At 41.3% G+C, this 23595-nt stretch overlaps 1 protein-coding gene across 1 annotated transcript in view; it reads left to right on the plus strand.

Annotated features, from left to right (window-relative positions):
• The first annotated feature begins 1799 nt into the window (after positions 1-1799).
• The window catches only part of LOC311271053 (VPS10 domain-containing receptor SorCS3-like), a 74651-nt gene continuing 52855 nt past the window's right edge, over positions 1800-23595 (plus strand). Inside the window, exon 1 of the mRNA XM_084376427.1 lies at positions 1800-1986. Within this exon, the coding sequence (XP_084232553.1) occupies positions 1837-1986 (150 nt within the window). The 5' untranslated portion in view covers positions 1800-1836. The remainder of the gene's footprint in view (positions 1987-23595) is intronic.

The following is a 23595-nucleotide window of genomic DNA, read 5'->3' on the forward strand; positions in this document are numbered from 1 at the left end:
CAACTGTGAGCGCCAGGGTATTGTGCAAAATAAAATCAAAGAAAGTGCAGGAAAGCATGTGTGATTAATGACAAAAAACTTATCTTGAATCTTTATTTTACAATGTCTTTTTAAAAAGTTGTAAATAAAGATTGGTAACAATTCTCAAAGCTACGTCTGTCACTGAGTTTGCACTATAAATAATTGTAAACACCTTTTTTTACAGGTTAGTGTTGAAAAACCATGACAGCCTCTATAGCTACATAATTAAAAGTCAGTGACAGTGACTAGCAGCTCATAAAAAAAAGGATAGCCTACGATATTTTCATCTAGTCGGAATAATTAACATTTGCACTGGTCCAGTTTGTCCCCGGCTGGGCAAACGAATGAGATGACCAGGTTTGGGCGCAGCTACTTTGGATGAAAGGAGAGAATTCATTAATATAACTGGTAAAGCAATTATGAAGTATGTATGTGGAACACATTGCATCAGTGTGATGAAAGTCTGTCATTGTCCTGACTGCTGGTTTAAGCATTGACATTTTAATTGGTGATTTTCAGCTCTCATTCTGCACCAAAAATACACTGTCTGCAGAGGAAGTTTCTAGGACATTTCAGAAAAGAACGTTAGCTTCTAAGCTGGTCACATACACAGTCATGCGCGCTGACACAAACACACACATACACACACACACACACACGCAGTGCAGTCATTGAAATTGAGTAGTCTGACTGAGCCTTGTGTGGGCTCAGTGACAGCGTTGATTAAACATTAAGGAAGAGATATAATGCCATTTTACCATTGTGAGTTATCCAACCCCTTTGTACTATCATTTCATCTTTGCCCTTGAACTCAAACACATTGCCGACTGACAGGATAGAAAGAATAATGATAATGAATTATGCATAAATGAGAACTCAAATTCATCTTTATCCAACTTTGGAAAGTTGGTGCGTTTGAGGACCCCTGAGTGTTATTTGTCATGCAGCTGACAGGAAACACTGCGGTGGGTGCTTGTAAAAATGGGCTCAGTGTCAGTGCCAAACAGAGCAGTTTTGCGCAGCGCTGTGGGCCGTGATCCTGATCCTCCTCGTCTTTGATGGCCATAAGAGGATGAGAAATGAAGAAAAATAAAACTATTTGTCTATCTCTGCTTCCTTTAATGTCTCTCTTGAGTTGATGCGAGACGGGTTTGGAAGAAAGCACCACCGCTGTAAAATGAAAGAGTTAAAGAAGACCTATTCCCTTTTTTAGTTTTTTTCCCCCCTTTGCTTCAGTGTATTATATTGGTTCCTCTGCAGGTAATAGATCATGAAAGTTAAAAAGGTCAAAGTCCGCACTGACAGAAGCTCCTCTCTCCAACAGAAAACACTGCTCCTGAAACGCCTCGTCAGTAGTCTCGCTTTTAAAGGTTTATGGAAAAGCCCACGTTGAATTCATAATCAGAACAAATAGGGAGCAGCATATTATCAGAGTAATAGAGACGGGAGCTAAAACACAGTGTTTCAGACAGAGGGGGAATACAGCGCTGCAGGACTGGATGTCTCAGTAAACAAATGTGTTTTTTTAGGACTAAAGCATTTAAAAGGTCCCATATTATACTGTTTTTCATCAATTTCACACAGCTGTCAGAGGTCCAACAACACTGTATTTGAAATGTATTGCCCCAAACCCATCCATGGTCCTGAACTTAAGCTGTCTGAAAGTCGCTCAGGTGAGCTCTACTGAGAGCAGCTGTTTCTGTGCCTGCACCTTTAATGCTAATGAGCTCCGTCCTGCCACGCGCCCGTCTCAGGGAGAGGATGCCGCTGACGCTAGCGGTAGCATGCGCTAATGTTTACGGTGGATGTATCACTATGGCTCGCCGAGATGCTGTCGTTCAACCACACCAGTTTGACCCAGAATCGGACCCAGAAGGAGAGGATCAGAAAAATACAGACTCTGCGGCTGCAGCAGGACTCCCCGACACAACCGCCCGGCTCCCATCCCCCACTGACCCGCAACAGGTAACGGCTAAAAACAGCTAGCTGAAAGCTGTGTTTGTCTCCAACACAGTCTCCAAACTCTTGGACACTGTCCGCATAGTCTCTGTCTCCAGTCTGCGCATGTTTCGGGACTTTTCACTGTGACAACCAAGCTCCCTCGTAATATTATTAACATTAAACTCGCTTCAAACGCCGTTGCATAGCGGACCGAAGCGGAGCTAACTAGTTAGCCAGTTTCAAGCTGACGTCACCATACTCGTAGACAACTGTAAATACTGTTAAAACACTGCGACACTTACCTGTGGCTCAGGTGCAGTTGCTGGGTCCCGTATGGTTGGGACTGATCCTTTTACGAGGGTCAGTGTCGAGGCAAAGCCAGCTTTGTACTGACCCTCGTTACTGAAGCAGTCCGATGTGAAGTGGTCCGTAGCCGGCACGTTGTCCTTAAAAATGAAACGCAACCACTGTCTCTTCTGTTCTTCTGTAGCTGGGACAGGATAAAGGCACTTATGTTGATTTTTACAACCAACAACAGAGCAATTTGCATGTCTAGCTCCGAGTGACGACATTGCTAAACACAGCTATCTTACTGCTGGACACACCGACCTTCACCTCGGGGATGAACGCCCCCCTCTCGGGTATCTCCGGGGAGAGGGGGGCGTGTTTTCGAACAGCCTGTAGGAGCCCCAGTGGGTTTACTTTTTTTTTTTTTTTAACCAGTGGGTGGGCTGCAGAGAGCAGGACTGGTTTGCTTTCCTCATTCTGGGAGTTGGGAGGCTCAGGGAGGACCAGTTTATATATGTAGAGACCAGAGAAAACGTGTTTTTCATAATATGGGACCTTTAAACCTATTCTAGTAGTAACCCCAAAATAAAAGGATGAACCTGAACATTAGCACCATATGTCTCCTTTAAATTATCTGTACACTGGTGGCAAAATAGCTACCTGGTCTGGATAAATCCTAGATGTGTTTTACTTCAAGAAAAACAACCACAACACTGGAACATTTAGTATTTTTTGGGGTTATTTTGACACTATATCTCATATCTGATACTGAGGATGCAGCAGCAATTACATTTCCTCTTTCTGCAAACAGTAAAGGGACAAAACAGCCTCAGTGATACAGATGAAGTGTCTACTGAGATACAGAAGAGCAGCAAACATTCACGGAGAGAATAGGATTGCAGCGGCGGTGATGTCTCACTGATTGCTCTTTTGTCTTAAGCTTGTCTGATCCATCATACTGTAGCCACATTTTGTAAGGTCACCGTGCATTTTTCTATCCATATCAATAACGTCAAAAACACAAGTTTCGAATCCTCTTGAACAATCAGAAAAATTGCACCCTAACACACTGATATATTCATAGCTTTATTTTCACCTAGGTTGCACAGTTATCACATTCATTTTGGCCGAGATATTGCTTTTGGGATACGTGTAATTTTCTCTGCAGGCCTTCGAATTTCCTGGATATCTTATCATCAGCCAGTGCCCTTTGATATTATGAACTTTCGAGCATGATATGAAGGGCGGTTTTGTGTACCTCCCATAAAGGCGCACTGTATAATTCATGGAGATTTTAGCAGTTTTAGCTCGGGATGTGTCACTACAAATTGTTTCTAGAAAATAGTCACACAACCTTTTCTGTCTCAGGGTGAAACTTAGAGAACGCAAGGCACAAATGAACTGCAGTGACTCAGAGATTTTGAATTCTCATTTTATATTCACTGCTCGGCACAGTGTAATAGATTACCTTAGACAGCGGTAGGCTGACCTCAATGGCGGAAGAAGTGTTCAGATTCTGTACTTAAGGGAAAGCACCACACAAATGAATTAATGAATTGTGCATAAAGTATCAAAAATAAGGTACTCCTGCAGAAAAATGGGCTATGCGACAAACGTTATTAGTTTGTTAATACTGTATCGACACACAAGTGACATGTTACTGTTGTTGAAGCAGGCTGAGCTAGTTTTAAGTGTAACCATATACACTAAGTTCACTTCAGTGGTTTCAAAATAAGGCGTCAGGCCTCTCAGAAGGGTCACAAGGTAAATGTGGTTACTCAGGAGATGATTGAAAGTCTCCTTATGCAACATAAAGGAACAAACCAACAACAATACAACAAAATGTTTTATATCGTTGACTGTGGCGGATGTATTGAGGCGTCTCACTGTGTAGTCTGGTGGTACGGCAGCGGATCTTTGGCCAGGCTGCAGCAGAGTGAGCAGACAGTGGCTGTTGTCTTTTAGTGTCCTCACAGTAATATCTGGCACGATAATCAACCACTGACTTTCACAAAATTACAATGTATTCTTATGTATTATTTCCACACCTGACTTAAAGTTTAACATTTCAAGGAGGCGAGTCTGACCTACATGACCACTAGGCAAAGCATTCATTGGATTATTTTTAAATATCTAAAGGACAACCAGAGCCATAAAGTTAGGGACCATTTAATAGAAAAGTACTCCTTTATAACCTTGGGAGTTATAAATCTCATAAGTGTAACGCTGCGGTGCGTGACAACGTTGCATATGCAGCTATTTTAATTTACTGGTGCGCAGGGAGGTCCTCTGGAGCCAGGCTGTGCTTGATGAAGGTGCTATCAACCTCAATGAGAGGAATAATTATCAAAACAACACATACATAAGTCCTCTATTAGATTAAGGCCCACTTTAATAGACTCTCAGCAAGAGTGGGAGTGGTGGCTTAATGTAATTGGTTACAAGACGACATGCGGAGGGGAGGCGTCACGAAAAATGAAGCAGATTTATAAGACCTGCTCCATCTCCAGTTTTTTCCTGTCTGCTGCTGAAGCTTTATTTGACCACTCTAATCGCTCCTGTCCTGTGATCTCACAAGTGTGTCATATAAATGGCTGGTGCATTCTGTTTATTTTTTCCCATCCATAATACATAGGGTATCTAAATCCTGCTGGCGTGTGCAGGAAACAGAGGGAGCGAGCGAGAAAGAAAGGGGGAGAGAGAGGTGGCTTGCTAATGGTGTGAGGCATAAAGGCTCAGAACAAAGTGGCAGAAATACATACACATAAGCCAAGGAGAGCCGGAGAGGCCACGCACTGTGGTCTGCTGGTTGAGAAGTGGTGATTTGAGAGTTTGGAGCTTAGAAAGGCTTTAGGCTGGGTTTGATCTGCCCCTGCTCCAGCAGTATTTAGAATCAGCTGCCTAAGTATTGCCTCATGCTCACCTGACTGCAAGGTCACAGAGAGCCACATTTTAATTCGGCTCTGCGGAAAGCAGGAGCTGCTCTCAAGTGTAACCTTTATCTTTCTTTATCCAACAGCACAGGAGTGCTTTCTGTCCCGCCGAACTCTGTGGAAAGCGCCCAACAACATTTCCAGACTCACCGGGTCATTTCCACTGCAGATCCTCATGCTGGAAATCATTTACAGACAAGATACTATGTGGCTAAGCACATAAATCTGTTCTAATACATCCAGACCTACAAATGACTGAATCAACAAGTTGAACACATGCATCTGTAGTTGTAAGACTGTGACAGTCAGACACAAAGGTAGGCTATCGTTGTTTTAATTTGCTAGCATTAGACACCGGTAGATTAGATGCATGATTAGCCAGGTTTTGTTAGCATTCAGTTAGCATAACAAGGCTGGATATCATTAACTGTCACTCCTTTGCTTCAATTAATTTGCTCTTTCCTGTGTACTTAATTATTTGTCTAATGATGAACGGTACCATACCAACACCGTAGCTAATGTACCGTAGCTACATACACTAGTGATTCCCTATACCAGGCTGTTCTGTCGGTTTGCCACATAAACTGTTGGGAGTTTCTGTCGTTGATTGAGAACAAATCCTTTCCTCTTTCAGCACAGCTGCGAGTCTGACTAACTGCCCCGTGGTTGACTGTTTAGCTACTCACTTCTTCACTCATCTATATGCATATATGCATCATCTAATGAATATTTCAGCCTTTAACCCACAGCCAGACAATATCAGTGGAACATGAATGTCATCTGTTTCAGAGAGATTATTAAAAGAAATAAAAATTTGCCTCGCACCCTCTGGATGACTCACAGCAAACACGGACAAAATCCTATTCTATTGTTTTCTCTGCTTTTTTTTTTCTGGGAGGGGGATTTTAATTTTTACTTTTTACGTTTTGTGTCTTGCAGCAGAGCTTTATGCATAAGCTGCTGCTTGGAAAACATGTCTCCTCCAGGTATCCTGCTGGTATTGCACAGCAAAGCCAGGATAAACAGGTGCCCGTTTTGAGATTATTCAGTGTAAGTGAACTATTTGGAACTGAGCTGCACGCTCCTCTACCTTTTTGCAGAGTTCATGGAAAGTACAAAATATGTGTTTATACTCCTGCCTATCACATTAAATACTGTACAATGGCATAAACTAAAAAGAAGACATTAGGGTTTTGTTTTGCCTTTCTTGTATTCATCTGATCCCAGATTTGTCCAAAGGCATTACCTCTGATTTGTTAAAGCTGTCAAAAGTCACATGAAAAGGATGGTTACAGACGATGCGAGATCAAAGGGTCTCTTTGTCATATCTGTCTGTACGTAGCGCGAGCGTTCAGCGGCTCCGTTTCCTGATATTGTATGAACATTTCACAGAACTGAGTAATTACACCTGCCAAGTGTTATTCAAAAAAGTAATGTTTTCCACCACTTTCTTTTTCAAACCCCTGCAAAAAAAAAACCCAATCTAGGCTGCTTGAATGACAGCGTTGCAAGAAACTGTGGAAAAAGGAAAAATGAGAGTGACTGAACTGGAATAGAAGTGTCGTGGAGAAAAGATGGATTCCTGTGCTCTCAGTGGAAAGCTGTCATAACAGTCCTCAGCAGCTGTTCTGGGAGCAGCTAGGAGTCGCTGGAAATATGTCACACACACCTCCACTCCTCTGTGCAGGCCCAGGCAGGAATCCCACCTAACTGTGTCACATTTCCATCTCATTGTGGTGAAAGACACCCAGCAGTGAGAGAGAGGAGCACAGAGGAGCCCGGGCACAGGGGGAAGATCCTTTAATTTAGTCTCAGAGGAAAGCTCTAAGCCTCTGCGCTACCGGGGAGGGAAGGAACAGCGTGATGCGCCGCAGCTGTACGTTGGCCTCTCACATCGCTCGATTCCATCACAGCACCTCTATCAGAACTCCAGCGATGACGACTGATTGCGTAATGGGTGTGAACATGTGCCCTCTTTGCCAGTATCAATGCTCGGTAACCATTGTGCAGTTAAACTGGTGCAGTCTCCTCTCAAGTCAGGGAAGAAAAATGTGAGCATGAGAGCTAACAACAGCGAGCAGGCGGGGGATCCGCAGAGTAAAAGTCGTGTCATCCCCGATAAGACTCAGCTCCTGGCCCTACAGGAGGCAGTTTAAACTTTGGAAATTATGAATGCCCACCAGACTCTTATACCGTGTTTGTAGCCTCCGCCTGAACAGCTTTTGCACTACCAATTCTTTTTGCTTCAGTAGCTCGCAATGACAATGTTGGCACTCTGGTAAAACGCTAAATTAAATGTGATACTTTATTTATTCATGATATTTTTTTGTCAAGTTGAGGTTTTAAATTTCCACATTAAGATGGGCATCCAGACTGGTTTCAGTCATCTTAGATGGTGTGTTAGATATGAGGACGTAAAATGTTAATTATTTAAAGGAGATGTATTATGCTTTTTGTTTTTTTCCTTCCTTCAGTGTTTTATACAAGTTCTTCTGCATGTAAAAGGTCTTAAAAAAGGCCAAAGTCTGCACCAACAGACGCTCCTCTCTCCCAGAGAAAACACTGCTCCTGAAACGCCTCATCAGTAGTCCCGCCTTTATTTCTGTGACTTTGTGACATCACATGTTAGACATTTGCACGATTTTGGCCTAGTGGCTAGTTTGGCATGTAGAAATTAATTTAGCACAGCTGCTCTGGTGTTATTGTTAGTGGTGTTGGCTCAGACATGTGTGTGGTGACCAATCAGAGCAGCCTGGATATTCAGGAGGCGGATCTTAAAGAGGCAGGAGCTACAACAGAGTGTTTCTGATAGAGGGAGAATACAGTGCTGCAGCTTTGAGCATTAAAGCATGTAAACCTATTCTAGTAGTAACCCAAAATAAAATTATGAACCTGAAAATGAGCATAATCTGATTCAAGTCCCAGATTGACTAACTAGATATGTTGTTATTGTTTTCTGGTGCTGGGAAAAGTCAGTAACGCCTGGAAACATTGGATTTGTCGATATATTTGGCCACCTGGGGGCAGCACTACGAGCTGTTAATGCAACGATTGACACACAACATGTAATAACAAACTTTTTCCACATCCAGCAGATACGGAGCGGCATTAGTATTCATTTGGAGTTGTGTTTGAGGCCATCTGCAAATTCAGTTCAATACTCTCTCTCCTTGCAGCCATGTTTTGCTCTCCGCCAGCTCCTGAGGGAAATATCTGGCTTTTGAGCTGCTAAATGCTCCACTATGTTCACAAGTTAGTGGCTAACATTTTCCATATACTGTTTGGTGCAGAGCGGTGGGCTTTTAGAGCCCTTGTTTTTTAAAACTGAAAACAGCTGCCTGCTTTTTAATGCAGTAAGAACTGCGAGAGTGAAACAAATGAACATTAACTCTGTTCAGCTAAACGTTAAAGATCATGAAAATGAAAATGAAAAATTGGTTGAAATTGGTTGGTTCAAGACTATGTAAGTAAGCACAATTATTTTTTGTTATACAGGAAGAAATCAGAATTGGGCTTTGATAACAATGCAAATAAACAGATTTTTAATAAAGTTTGTTTTGGCATATTTTGTTAAACGTAAAAAATGTGAGTATAAATTAAATGCGCTGATTTAGTCCATTAAAATCACTTGTTTTGCATTAATTTGAGTTAATACTGTCCGTCTACAAATCCTGTATAAAGCAGTGATGTCAGTGATCTACCCACAGACTCTGAACAACACACATAGCTTTACTGTTAAAGTCTCCTTCTCCCCTAACTTTAAAAACATGGACCCACATCTTGTCTTGCACCTAAGCGTGTTGTGTCCAAACATACATCCACTGGGGAATGAGTGTATTGCAAACATCATTTTGCAGCCTAGGTAACTAATTAGCGTCTCAACCGCAGCAAAAAAAAACGGCATGTTAACATACCTGCAAATGTCACTCGGGTCCAGTTAAAAGCTGGTTGGGGTCCACTAACAACATGCTGTCTGTCCATGACATGTGAGCGACAGCACAAGGTTGTTTACTTTGTCTCTTGTTCTCTACAATATGCTGTAACACCGACACCCTCGCAGGGTGTCAGCTGCTGTCGATCAAACACAGAAAGCTACATGCACCTCCGTGTAGCTGAGACAAAACTGATATTTCCCCTGATAATACATTTGTTCTTCTTTTATCATTATAAGAAAATATTAACAATAGAAAGAAATAAAGGAAACGTAGTGACATAATCGTTTTAACGTCAAAAAGGGATTAATACATGTGATTTTCATCAGACTTGTATTTATTTCATAGATTAGATGTTATTATACTGGATTTGTCACCTCAAACAAAGACTAATCTACCATAAAACACCAAAAGCTGCCATTGCCATTCAGCACATCGGCCTCATTTGTCACCCTATGACATACAGTATGTAACGCTGCCAATACTATCCTGATTAAAACAGGATTACCTCACTACAAGGATGAACGAAGCAGGCGTGTCCTTGACTTTCTTTATGATATATACAGAGGAAGAGCCCTGTTGAGTTTGTGCTGGTTTGTTACCTCCGATTTGATGTGGATCCAAAGAACAATCCAGATCTAGTGGGTTTAAATATGTTTTATTTGGACTTGGTTTGCTTAAATTAAAGGCGACTGTCTGGCCTTGGCGTTGGTATGCACTCTACTGAGTGGCATTCAAGTTATGATTATTGTTGTTACTGTTTGTAGGAATCCTTGTGAGGCATTCAAGCTGTGCATGGCGCCAGTTTCTGTTTCCTCCTGATAGTATTGATGGTTGAGAACTCAGATGTGTCTCCGCTCTCGAAGAAGGACATCATTTATTTTACAAGCGGTTTACAGCAAACTCCAGAAGTGGCCAACACTTGCTGTGAGTTCAACTCTGAGAATTTGATTCGTCTGTGACTCAACTGTCTCACTTTCCCGAGCAGCTCGATTGTAAGGGCAGAGCTGAGTGATGGTTGGAGTGAAGAGAGGGTTTGAGAGTAGAGGGTTTTTTTTTAGTGAAGTTGAAAATCTCCTTTTGGGAGGCGAATTAAATCGACTAGTAGATAGATAAGAAATAGATTCAGGGCATTTTGTTTTGTTTCTCGAACGCTATATGTCATTCAGCGTGTTGCTTGGAAGTTTATCTCTCTTCCTTGAAGCTGTAAGTTCAGAGCGATCCTGTGGCAGGTGATGTCTGAAGGGCCAGCTGTTTGATCCAGTGTGGCGTTTCTGTTTGCTGTCCAGGAAAGTGAATCTCGTCGAGGAGGTTCTTAGGAAGCACTTTTTCCACGGGACAACAGTCTCTCTTTTAAACGCATCACTAAATCGTTGGCCCCCATGTCATAGTCTTCAATGAACTGCTGGCAATGTAACGCTCCGGAGACAATGAAACCACACGCACAACCCTTTGCATCATTTTATAATGTATTATTTCTGAGTTCTGGTGTGTGATGCAGCGAAAACTGACAAAGTCTGGCAGTTCTGCAAGACGAAAAGTCTCTTGTCTCTGCTTTGCATGCTTGGGGCGCAATCCAGTCGTACACTTGCAAGACTTGACCGAGTTAATTTTCACCAAAAAATGTCAGAAGTACGTTCAGAAATTCCTCACCTGTCGTTTGGCCAAGGAGTGGAAGTAAGCATGACATCCAGTATCTTCTCCAAAGGAGTATTTTAGGAGATCTTGCCCAAACACACAGTGAGCAACATCCTTGGTATCACCTGCTGCAATGTTGAAACACAGCCCTCAGTTTAATGCATTATATATATATGTATATGTATATGTAATGAATAGCTGCAAGCCACCAATTAAAGGTTAGTGAGCCGCACAGTGAGAAGCCTAACACTGATTTGGTCTCTTGAGCTTTCTGTGGGGTTCATGTCAGTAGTTTAAAAAAAAAAAGTTTAAGAAATATTTTCTACAGTGTTATATTAACTTCAGCTGCACAGCTGCAGGAAAGAGACTCTGTCTCTCGCTGCTTCCCAATTCAGGGGCTTGCATCTTCTGAAGGACACGGCCCACAAAGCTGTGTCCTTCGAAAGACCTAAAGGCTAGACTGAACCGCCGGCAACTCAGAAATGAGACGGACTCGCCTCTCAGAGACAAAACTAATGGTGCATTCAGGCGGTCCTCATTAAGCTGTTAAGTGAAGTTTATCACTAGGTTGTCCTTGAATGGTAAATACCAGTAGTTACCTGTGAAGAGTCACAATACCTGAGTTTTAAGTATGACTTTTGAATGTGAACACATTGAGAGAAACAAACCTATCTATCTATCTATCTATCTATCTATCTATCTATATGCTGTTCTTACCGCCACGACTCCTCTGGGAAGTCTTTCCACAAGGTTTTTCAACCTGGCTGCAGAAATTTTCTCCCATTCATCAATGAAAGCATGAGTGAGGTTGGTGCTGATGTTGGGTGATGAGCGCTGGCTCCCAGGTGACGATCCAATTCATCCCAAAGGTGTTGAATGGGGCTGAAGTCAGGACTCTGTGTAGGCCAGTCAAGGTCTTGTCAAATCACACACGACAGATAAGGTTGTCGCACCAGAGGGAGCAATACACCACCTCATGTGATCCCTCTGATGTGATCTCATGGGGAAGCAGACTTAAACAAAATGGAGATTAGCTTGGTGCAACAACCTGCCATAGAAATGTGTTGCAGTGAGAAAAAAAGAAAAGAGGAGTATTCAACACAGGTTTTCTATTCTTCAGTGAGAACTGGAGGTGAAATTTTCAGTTTCAGTCAACAGTAGTATGCTAGCTAATGTTAGCCTCAAGTGCAAGAATGGCTGTTGTGATCTGGCTTGGAGAGTATGTAATCACCCAGATTTTAATCATCTGGTCGGCCCAATTGAGTCTCTGAGCAGTTCAGGATGCTTAAAGACGCTCTGTGGAACATTTTGTGGTGGAAGCTGGTCGTAAGTTTCTGTTAGCTGTCTCCATTTCTAAACTAAAGTCAGCTCTGTTGCCCTCTGTTAGTCCTTCACAAAGAAATCCACAGTCCAGCAGCATTAAGCAACTTAAACAAATCGGCAACAAACAAATCAGCAACCAATTGAGAAGAGGAAGGTCTCAGTTTTCACACCATGTTACCGACCGTCCACAGATGGCCAATAAAAATGTAATTAATACATGTAAATCGCTGCAAATTGTTACAGAGAGCCCATTTAAGACTGGATCTGTAACCCCCTCCTCTCACCAGATCATCTCTGCCAAACAGCACTGGCTATGTAAAATGCAGGAAGCCTGGTCCAAATGATGTAAAAATCCCATCACAGAATGATGCTAAAAAATACTGATTGGGCCTTTAAATAACATCCTGACATCCTATTTTTGTTGTACAGTCACACAGATAAAGCAATATACTATTCAGCATGTTTGTTTGAACCTGTTTCATGCAATATAATAAAATCAAAGTGTTAGGGATGATTCAGTTTGTTATTGTTTATACTGTTGCATATCCTCCTGTATCCCAACTCAATCTCTCCACCTAACATCATCCTCCAGACTCTCTCGCGCTTCTTCCATTGTATTTGTCTCCGTATTTTCTCCTCAGTTGACCCTGGCTTTATAATTAGTTGTCCTGCTCTGCTCTGGTCTTCAAGGTACAGTGTGCATATGCTCCGTGAAAAGTGCTGTGAGAAGTGAGAAAGTTTAATACAACCTTCTCCCTTTCTTTATCTGCACAGCTTTATTATGAGATTTACAGTGGAGCCTGTAAATGTGACAGCTTGGTATTCCAATTGGAAAGTATAAAAAAAAATAAAAATGTTACTGGGACTATTAAGCGAGTCTCATGGCATGTAATTCATCTGGATCAGTCTGCTCCTCTGCATGATTATGAAAGATAGTGGGACGATGCCAGATGGGATAATGATGCAGATGCAACAAGTACAGGTGGTGGCGAGTGGAAGAATGCTGACACCGTGAATTATTCGCGTTTATTCCCATGACAGTCCGATATGACGAAGAAACACGAGGCATATTTTATTTCTTTTAAGGTTTTAACTTGAGTTTCTAAGCAGGACAGTTTGGACCTCCTTTCTGCTGCTTTCTTTCATATCGTTCTCACCAAAGAAATGGCTGATATCAGGAGACATGGCAACATCATCACAGGCTAACAGTTTAGTCAGGTTATCTAAAAAATACCACTTCATTTAGATTGGAAGTTAGCGCACCAGATATGTCTTTTTGTCAGATCTTTGGCCAGGCAATTATAGAGTGCTATAACATTTTAACTATAAAGCGCTTATGTGTCTTAAAAATGCCGTTGGCTAATAGGTGGCTTGTTAAACGTCATCACACCAAACATAGAGACTCATCTTCAAAAATCATATTGGCATTTTGTGGAGGGAACAAGGGCGATGCTAACTTCTGGGTTAGCCTACAGAAATACATCATCCCCACAGCACTCACCTTTGTTCCTCGGCTATCTCGCCCTAGGATTGTTTGTTGGTAATATTACAGCTGTTGGTTGTTGATTTATAATTTGGTAATTTAGTTTTTCTGCTGTCAGTTCACTACTGCAATCTAGCCCTTATGCTAGCTGTCTGAGGCTAAATGTGGCTAATTGAAGGTAACTTGTTTTACTCTTTTTACTTTTACTCTTGTGGACTTGATAATATGTTTGTTTACAAGATGAATTATAATATATGACTGACAAAAAGTAGGCTCAGCCAATCATGGCCTATCCTGCTCAACTGTCAGAACAGTAATTTTTCATTTTAATTTAAGAAAGGGTTTTTATGTCTGTGTCCGTGACAGAGAGAGAAAATGTAGGAAAAAAAGAAAAATAATCTCTCCCGCCTCTGGTCTTCTGTTTTATCATCATAATTAGCCAAACCCATGCTCACAATAATGAAAAATTTATAGCATCAGTCATAAATTGAAATGAATGTCTTTTAGATAATGTTAGCCTACATTAAACATTCAAAGTTTTCACTCATATGAACAGATGTAAGGTTTTACAAGTTCTCCTTTCTATGTGAATTAAAATAGAGACTTGACCGTGTGGGAATTATGAAATAATAGTGAATAATAAAACAGCAGCACAATTAGAAAAGGTCATTATGTGTGCCAACCGAATCAGTTTCATAGCAATCTATCTGAAATATGCTAACGTTAATAACAATATCCACCCATAAGCTTCTGCAAGGGTGTCTTCAGTGTTCAAGACTTTAACTATTCATTTGCGAAGGGAAGATTTATTTCTTCCTGAAAAATGTACATAGTCTCGCTTTAATCTGGATCCTTCTCTGATGACTTCTCCTGGCTTGACAGACCCTCACCTAATTGGACAGTGTGAATTTCTGTGAACCAGTTTCCTTGTTATACAAACTCATTTTTACACCCTTGTTACATACCCAATGCATTCTTCATAGTATCTCATGTTTCTCTGATTTTTGATTTGACTGCTTTTGTTTCTTGACACTTTAGACTTTTCTTTTTTGTGACACAGTGTCGGGGCTCACAGTTTTGCCTTTTTTTAACATTTAAACTTTCTAATCACAAGAAAAACTTCCTCCTTATTCTTACTGGGAGTTTAATGGATGATGGATGTTAGTTGTTATTAGTTTTGACTCTGTGCTCAGTTGACAGTGTGACTTCTCGTAATTTAGAAGTTGTCTTCTGTTTTCACCTTGTGAGTCTGTTTGTGTGTGTCATCATGGCCATTTGGGTCCTGGAAGCAGCTTTTGTAGTGCAAACTAACACAGAAAGCAATTTTGAGTACTTAGCCAGGTGAGTCTGGACAGATTTTTGTCGGCACAATAGCATCACAACCTTGAAACATGCAGTCATGACATTTTACAGGTGTGTTGCTAAGATAAAAATGAAAGCCATGTTTGTAGACGAGCTTAGTCCTAGCGATGGGGCTGGATGTAGAGGGTAGCCCCCTCCACTTTACGGACCTGGCCCACATTTGTGGTCCTGGCGGCACCTACTGGAGCGGGACCTACCACAGAAGCAGTGCTGGGTATTTTGCCCTGCGTTTGTATGTCACATGTTGTCAGTCTGATAGCGCCGCTAACGTCACAAAACCTTACAGGTGTGTAGCTGAGAAAAATGAAGGCTGAGTTTGGAGACGGGTACGGTCAGAGATGTACTCATTAGTTCTCATAATATAGTAATGAGTACTGAGTATATCTAAGTGCTGTGCGGTGGCAACGTTTCACCTCTCATCCAAGAGGCTTCTTCAGAAGAACTGAAGAAGCCTTTTGGATGAGAGATAAAACGTCCTCAAGAAACTCAAGCAAGTCCAGTCGTCTCCACATATACTTCGTCCCAGATCACAGAGTATCTTCAGTAAATACCTCCCAATTTTTTCGACGAGGTGCATGTTAAAACCCCTTTTTTCCCCGTGTTGAGTACACGTTAAGTGATGTGTGAATGTAGAGGATTGATGATATAAGAATAGTAATCAGAATCACAAATACTTTATTGATCCCAGAGAGGGAAATTGGGTTTTACATTACAGATGCCATGGTATAAAGGGATAAAAAGGAATTATAAAGAGAGAAAAGATAATAAGAAATGAAAAAATGTATTCTAGTTTCATGCAATTTTCTTTTTCAATAACCTCACTAATTTGTAACTGATCTCATTTTTGAAGCGACTCGCCCAACACTTGAAATGATTATTTAACAAAACTGCAAAAGTATCACCCAACTTGTAACAAAACAAAAACGATCCTCTGCTAAAACCAGCGTCTGATACAGATAATGTACTTTTTACGAGTATCATCTGAATTGAATAAATAAGTAAATAAAAAGCTTGTTGTGTCAATATTTCTTACTCTTGTGATCAAAAACATTGATCTGAAGCTCGATTCTAAGCTGCTCTGCAAATAGTTTTCAAATAAATAATAACTACAGCAACTTCTCATCAACCCATATCAATTTCAGGCTCAAATTAACAACATCTGACTAGTCCAATCGATTTTCAGTTTAAGCTCCACCCACTTACGGTTCCGACCCATTCTGAGAACGGATACGTATAACGAAAATTTGGTTAGTCAAACAGATCTAGATGGTGAATCAATCATTCCTAATCTTTTGCCTTTTTTCTTTAAACAGCAATGTGGCAGACAAAAACACACGCTGCTACCAGGATTGTTTCACTTTTCTAAAACAAAAAATTGCCATCAGGATGATTTAAAATATGTAAAATCACATAAAAAATTCCCAGCACGTTCAATAACATCGCCACAGAACAGAATCCAGGGTTTGCAGAGTGGTTTTTTATATCTGGGTGATGAGTTGCACTGAGCCAGAGACGATACAGCAGCTTGAACATGGATATTCGGTGGTGTTTTTCTGTTTTCAGTTTCATTTGCCCTCTCTTGCATATCTTCACGGGTGTGTGTTTTTATACAGTCCTAGCGTGTTTTCATTTTTTGCGAGTGTGTGCAAATGCACAGAACAATATATCTTCATATCGGTCCGTGCATGTAACATATAGTGGCCTTGACAGATCGAAAAACCCGAAAATCATTTCTCACATCACACCACGCCGGGCAGTGTAGATTTTTGATTAACAGCTGTAATCGAACTTGAGCCTCTCTTTCTGAGCCATTTCCCCTCGGCTGTCCAAAAAAGAACCACGTTGGATTTCGAGCTGTCTCAGACTTCAAAAGGGGGCGAGATGGGAAAGCGGCGAGGAAGTGCAAGTGGAGACACATAGATGGAGGGAGGATGGGGTGGGGTAGGGTGGTGGGAATGTACTTGAAAGGAAGACAGAGAAACCAAGAAAAAGGGAGGGAGACAAAAAGGAGAAGTGTGTGTTCGTGTGTGTGTGTGTGGTGGGTGGGGGCTGTTGGTGGTAAGCAATTGCTGCCAATAGAGGCAAAAAAAAAGAAAAAGAAAAAGGTTAGGGTGCAGAAAACAAATCACCTTTGGCCAAGTTCTAATGTGCTCATTTAAAAAAATCTCTGAAAAGTTGCAGAGGGTTTAAAGCTCTATCGACTTTCCCGTCAGTCTGCGAGGAAAGCCTAAAGGAAACCCACTGAAAGTCCAAGTTAGCCGATGTGTAAATGTGGGACAAAATCCATAGTGGGAAAGACGCTTCTCTCCTCTGGCTTCTCTCTTGTCAGCATAAAATATAACACGACAGTAAACTGATACAACCATTACTTGTTTATGATGTTGGAGCAAGGGGAGATGGAAAGGATGGGCTGTTTTTTTTTTTTTTTTAATCAGTTGTCATTCCCAACACGTACTGGTTCCTTTTAATTTGCCATGTTATACTCCTATAAATCTGCCCCGGCATCATACTAATGCTAACAAGGAGAGAAGGGATTTGGATGAACTCTGCGTCGTGCTGCTTTTTATCACTTTTCTAATCTAATCTATTCCTGTTGTTGTTTGCCATCCAATCCGAGTGGAACTAACTTAAATAAGAATATCGTTTCGATTTTTTTACGTGCATATATTACTCCCACAATATGTTCTGACATCCTCAGCAGGATTTGAGAACAGAGAGATGTCCTAAAGCTAGAGAGCAGAGAGTCAAGCATATGTCAATGTGATGATCTCTCTGTTCCGGTGAAAACAGAGGTCACTTTGGAGATTCAGGGAATGTTTGCCTCAACTTTAACATTTACAAAATGAGAAATGTATGAACTGTAAATGAGCTGCACCAGTATTGTGGTGTATCAATTCATAGAAAGGAAAACATCCTCATACTATAGGAGCTGGCATCAGATGAGCAGATGTAGCTTGTTCATCCTCACCAATCCTCACCTGTTCGTCAAATATGACAGCTTGGTCAGTGGACTTAAGATTCACACTATAACACTTTACCTGTCCCTCTAGCATCAGTTTTGAACGCCTCACAGTCAAGATGCCATTAATACAGAATATGCATCGCCCAGTTCAATCCTGCTTACAACAAGGCACAAACAATCAATACAACTACGTTCATTCTTGAAACTTACGTAAGTGACGCTACATCTCGTAATGTAATCGACAGTACAGTATGTGGTACGTGAACTTACGAAGTGTACGACCCATTCGACCACGAGGGGTTTCACCAACCAGTCGATTAATATCAGCACTAGTCGCTCCTGCAGACAGCAGCCAACTAGTCGTGGACAAAATGACGGCTACCGCAGCAGAGGACTCTATATATGGATGTATGGCGGCACTTCACTGAAGATGACCCTTATTACGATGAAGTGTCTGTTGTGTACGGCTGTCCTGAAGTACAGCAATAACATGTCTGTAATGCATAAACATCCAAAGATGAAATGCCCGCAGCTAGCACTAGCAGTAACGTTAGCACCAGCGAGCAGTTTCAAAACATCCTCTCACACAGCAGAGGACAGACTCGCTCATCAAACTTTGTTATCAAGGATATTTATATTATTAAATTACATATTATGTAAAATGGTGTTCTTTGTTTAATATAACTTTAGTGCCAGACGTAGACATAAGGTGCCAAAATATGCAGTGCCAGACTATAGTCTGTCGTCATGGTTACCTGGCCGCTGGCTGACCGCATGTCTTTGATGACAACTGGTTATTTTATTCTTTTGTTTGCAAAAAAAATAACCAAATTGCTATTTATTTAGTTCTTGTTGTGTTTTTAAAATGTGATCCTACCTCGTGTGACGTGTCACGGTGGGATGCTCGAACTTTCTGCATCACAAAATATAGTTTTCATTGTTCAGTAGATCTCTTCTTTTTGCATAATGACTAGTCGACTGCCAGGATGAAAAACTTTGCAACTAGTAAAAATTCAAATAAACTACTACACTAGAGGGGCATTTTAAGAAGCAATGCTAAAGAGGTAACTGTGGTGTCAATTTTAGAGGCTTTGGTCCAGGCTGCTGTATTTGACATGTTAGGATCGAGATCGGGCAATTCCTCCTTAAACGCACAGTGTGTAATTTCTTTCAGCAGATGTGTCAATCAAAAACAATGAAAACAAAAGATGACCTCTCAACAGCCTCCGTTGCTGATGGTAATCTATCGGACTCAGAGAGAGAGTGACGATGCAATGTAGTTTTATTCATGTTGCATTTAGTCACATTGGCTGACTTCTTTTTCTCTGACTCTCCTGAAAGTTACAGCGACAGGCAAACAAATGAAATGTACTGTTACCCTGCATCAAATCTGAGATATCTTTGGGTTTGGAAACATTTGTCTGACATTAAAAGTAGTTTCCATTCAGTAGATGACGTGTGAACACGAGTGTCTTTAGTTTGGATTTGGCCCAAGGAGGGGGTAAATATAAACACAGACAGTGTCATATTCTAACAACTGGGCTGAGGTTTGAGTTTAAATATTTATGCATGCAAGTCACAATGTCCTCCTGCATAAAATTAGTGGTATTTCCCTTTAAGAGACAGATCTTCTCAAAGTGGGTCAAAGAATTTTCTGTTTGATAACAGATGGTGTTTGCTCTCTGGTGGCACTGAACAAACATGTTCATTAGAAAATGAACAGGGAAGCTTTTTAATTGTGTACAATAATATATCTGTTGGTTGTAATTGCTGGCCGGAGTGTGAGGTGACATATGAAACGTGTTCAAAAACATAATCTGGAGCCACATATGTTCTCGCATATTCTCTGTCAGATTTGGTTTAATTGAAGACTCATTTTCTCACTACGTCTCAGCCATACCTAGGATTTGTTGCCTTTTTTCAGCATATGCTCGGCACAAGACGGGAAAACAGCCAGTGAGGGTTGTCAGTCCAGCACATTTTTGACAGACACAGATAATCACACACATTCCTGCCGAGGTAGATCAATTTCAGGGATGAATTTCACCCAACTTACATGTCAGAGTAACGCTGAGAGAATATGCAAACTCACAACAGCTCAGAAACGGATCATGATTTATTAGTTTTCATCCTAATGGTGATTACTCTGCACGTGCACGATCGGTTGACTAGTCGATTAAACGTTGCTACCCTTGTCTGTTGGTTCAATCATTATTTCATGAACTAGTACAGTGCCCATTCAAAACGTGCTCTTCAAAGATATAACATAAGACGCATTATTATTCATTTAGCTACTGTAGAATTAAAGCTCCACCTTGAACAGACATTTGCTCGGGGCTCACATTTCAATAATCCGCCCCTGAACAACAAGCTCAAGAAAGTTACAAAGCAGCCGTCGGATCAAACATTCAGCTCTTTACAGCTGAACAGTACACGATAATATGATTCAAATCATTTGGAGTAAGAAATGCAGTATAGCGAGGCTATGTAGTATCAAACTCTTGATTCATATTTGAGATATCTGCCTAATGTTACAGTGTGGTCTGAGTTTGGTGTTGAAATGCTGCTTTCTTGGAGGAGGAGCAGTGAATGTTGTATATTTAACCTTTAGTGAATGTCGGCTATGGTGTTAAAGTGAACTGCAAAAAGTTAGAAAAGTTATCCATTTAAAAATAGAAAATAAAGTGGAAGTGCAAAACGTATCGCACGAACTGTTGAACGTAAGAACAGCTTGTGTAAAGTGTGCTTCGACAGGAAACGTAATGATTTAGTTTGTCGTCTGATGAAAAATTTGCCGTAGTTAAGAAAAATTAAGACAAGTAAGTTGAAGACAAATTTAGATTTTCATCTGATCGAAACTGAAGACATTTAAGTCTTTTTGTCGGTGATGTGTTTTGTGCCGTTACCTTAGTTACAGTTGTCATTTTCCTCTATTGCCTCTCTCACCCTCTCTCTCTCTCTCTCACACACACACAGACACACACACACACACACAGATATATTGTACACTGTTAATGAAAGAAAATAATTTCCTGAATGTGAGATACTTCTTATTTATGGTAGCACACAAGAGGTCAAGCAGCTAAGTCACGGGCGGCAAAAGATACTGATTCACTTACGAGCAGCTACAGTACGTCATTTCATGGATGTGCAAGGTCTTGATTTGAATAGTAGTTTGTTCATTTGCCCGTTCGTCTGCGTGTCACAATATTGATGCCTAACTGTTCAACAGCAGCGATTGCACTGGAGGGAAAACAAGTGAAATGCTCACAATAAAAATTCTGTTCCTATTATATTTAGGAAAGAGGGACAATCTGGGTTATTTTACCTCCAAAGAACGGTTTGGATATTTTACCTAAACTGTTGTCTGATCACGACTGCTTGTGGTTTTTATCCCATCCTACTTTGTTGTAGAAACATGTCTGTGTTCCCATATAGAGAGGCGATGATACGCCCCTTCCGGTGGACCACCATGGGACCTTATTTCAGAAAAAAAACATGTATGGTAGTGAATGAAGAGGGATACATCATTTTTTGGATCCTGTTTGAATTGTGCCATAAATTACACATAGGATGTTTTTCGATTTGAAGAAGAAAGTCGCAGTTTGTCATTTAACTGTCGAAGTAAAGGGCTTTGAAAGTATGTCATTAAGTCATTTTGTCTGATTAACTCTCCTCTCACATAACTGCAGTCGTCAATAAGAGCAGACTTGTTGTGATTTTCACCTTTTTCTTAATACTTCCTTTGCAGAGATGACAACCATGTCGGCGTTGGTGACGTCTATGGAGCGAGACAATCTACTTCACTGAGCAGCTCTACACAAAACTATTATTTTACTCCCGTTATGACAAACCGACTTTCCTGACTTGCAAAGTTATCTTTTAAATTCGACAAACGTGTATTTCATGCAAAATTCAAATGGGATCCACTATTTATTTGTCCCTCCCCGCTGAATACTGTACAATTTTTTTATCTGAAACAAATTCTCACAGGGCACATCGGCAGGTCTGCGAGTCGTTGAGCACAATATTACAAAAAGAGACGCACAAACTATGATAAATCAAGTTGTAATAAACTGGAAATATCCTTCAGATAATACAAATCGTGTTGAAGAAGATGGATGAAAGACCAGAATGTAGAATTGACCCAGCACATCTGAGAAACCTGCAGACTGATACATCACATCTGTGTGTGAAACATGAGCTACAGCTGTGGGACATCGAGCAAATTGTATTGATATCTTGACAGGCTCGTCCCTGCGCTCATCATGTGCAGGAAGAGGCTCAGGAACAAAGGCATCAAAGAGATAATAGCAGCACAGCGACTCACCAATGAGGAGAGCCGTATTTTCAGCGACAGGGCCAGTTTATTGCGGCGGTAAACTGTCCTAAACTACTCCTCCCACTGTGATTTTAAAATGCCTTTATTTCATCCAGACGATGAAGGAGGTACAAAATAAGTGTTTTGCCACCTGCAATAAAAGAAAGTTTCTCTTTTTAATGGCATGGGTATAGCTGAGCGGGGAGTGCACCTTGCTGTTCATCTCCTGCGTGCGAGTGTGAGCTGTCTGGGTGATGGCCATTATGGTTCCTGCTACTGCCTATGCGTCCGCTCCGCCGGGATCACTGAAGTGTTGGAACTAACAAGCTTGGGATGCAGACAGCGGATGCACAAATGGGATTTTGTCCTGAAAGCTTTAGAGTTTTGCTCCGTGTCTTCGGCAGAGACAGGAGAGCCGATGGTGCCGTTTGCAGGGACCGTCTGAGTTATGCGCCACCAGAATGAGATGATTACATCTGATAATCTTGCTAATGATCTACACTGGGGAGGAGAGCGCATAAAATTGAATGAGCTACACCGATGTACACACTTTTCCAGTCTGGTCCTCTCATCTCTCTTCTTCTCTTATTCTCTTTCACTGGGGCACAGATTTATGCAGAATCGAAGATGTTCTCCACCCAGGAAGATATGCAATATTCCCTGTCATAGTTTAAGCGCATGCAGGATGTGAGGCACAGTCACATTAAAAACTCTCCCCCCTCAGATATTTCTTTACATATAAACACACGTCTCTTTCCCTTTTTATTTCCGTCTCGCAAACACAAAAAAACGTGCACGAACACAGCGAGAAATCCTCACAATGCTCTCCGGGGCCCAAGGTTAGTACAGATTAAAAGATGTGTCATTGATGGAAGAGGCTCCTCCTCCCTCCCCGGCCTGTCACAGTGTGTTTGGGAACAACCCACTTCATTTTAGCAGCATAATGGGTAAACAGAGTGTGATCAGTCCAATTACCCCCTCATTGCAGAGGCGTTCTGGCGGGAATGGCCTGCAGAGAGACTGAGCTGTCTGGCGTGCGGCGGAGTAGCAACACTAGCACCTGCTGCCTGGAGCCCTCACTTGTATGAATCTGAATTTGTTTGTACAGCTGTGCCAGAATAAAAAACAGGGGACTGAGAAGTGAGCTCTCTGAGGAGGATGGCACCATTGGCTGACCTTCTGATTGCTGTTTTTTTTTTTCTTCTTTTTTTCAACTGCACTTTCTGAGGTAGTCTGCGAGATCAGAGGGTGCTGTTCTCAGCAATGAACTCGCATCAATGTCACTCCTTCCACCGGATTGTTGCGCTGTACGCGTTGAAATCTTGCTGTGCAGCTTTCAAGGACGATGAATTTTCTTATCCCCCCGCTACACAATGTTTTACAGCTCAGCT

Source organism: Pagrus pagrus (assembly GCF_965226575.1).
Source record: "Pagrus pagrus genome assembly, chromosome: 15".
NCBI classification, from domain to species: Eukaryota; Metazoa; Chordata; class Actinopteri; order Spariformes; family Sparidae; genus Pagrus; species Pagrus pagrus.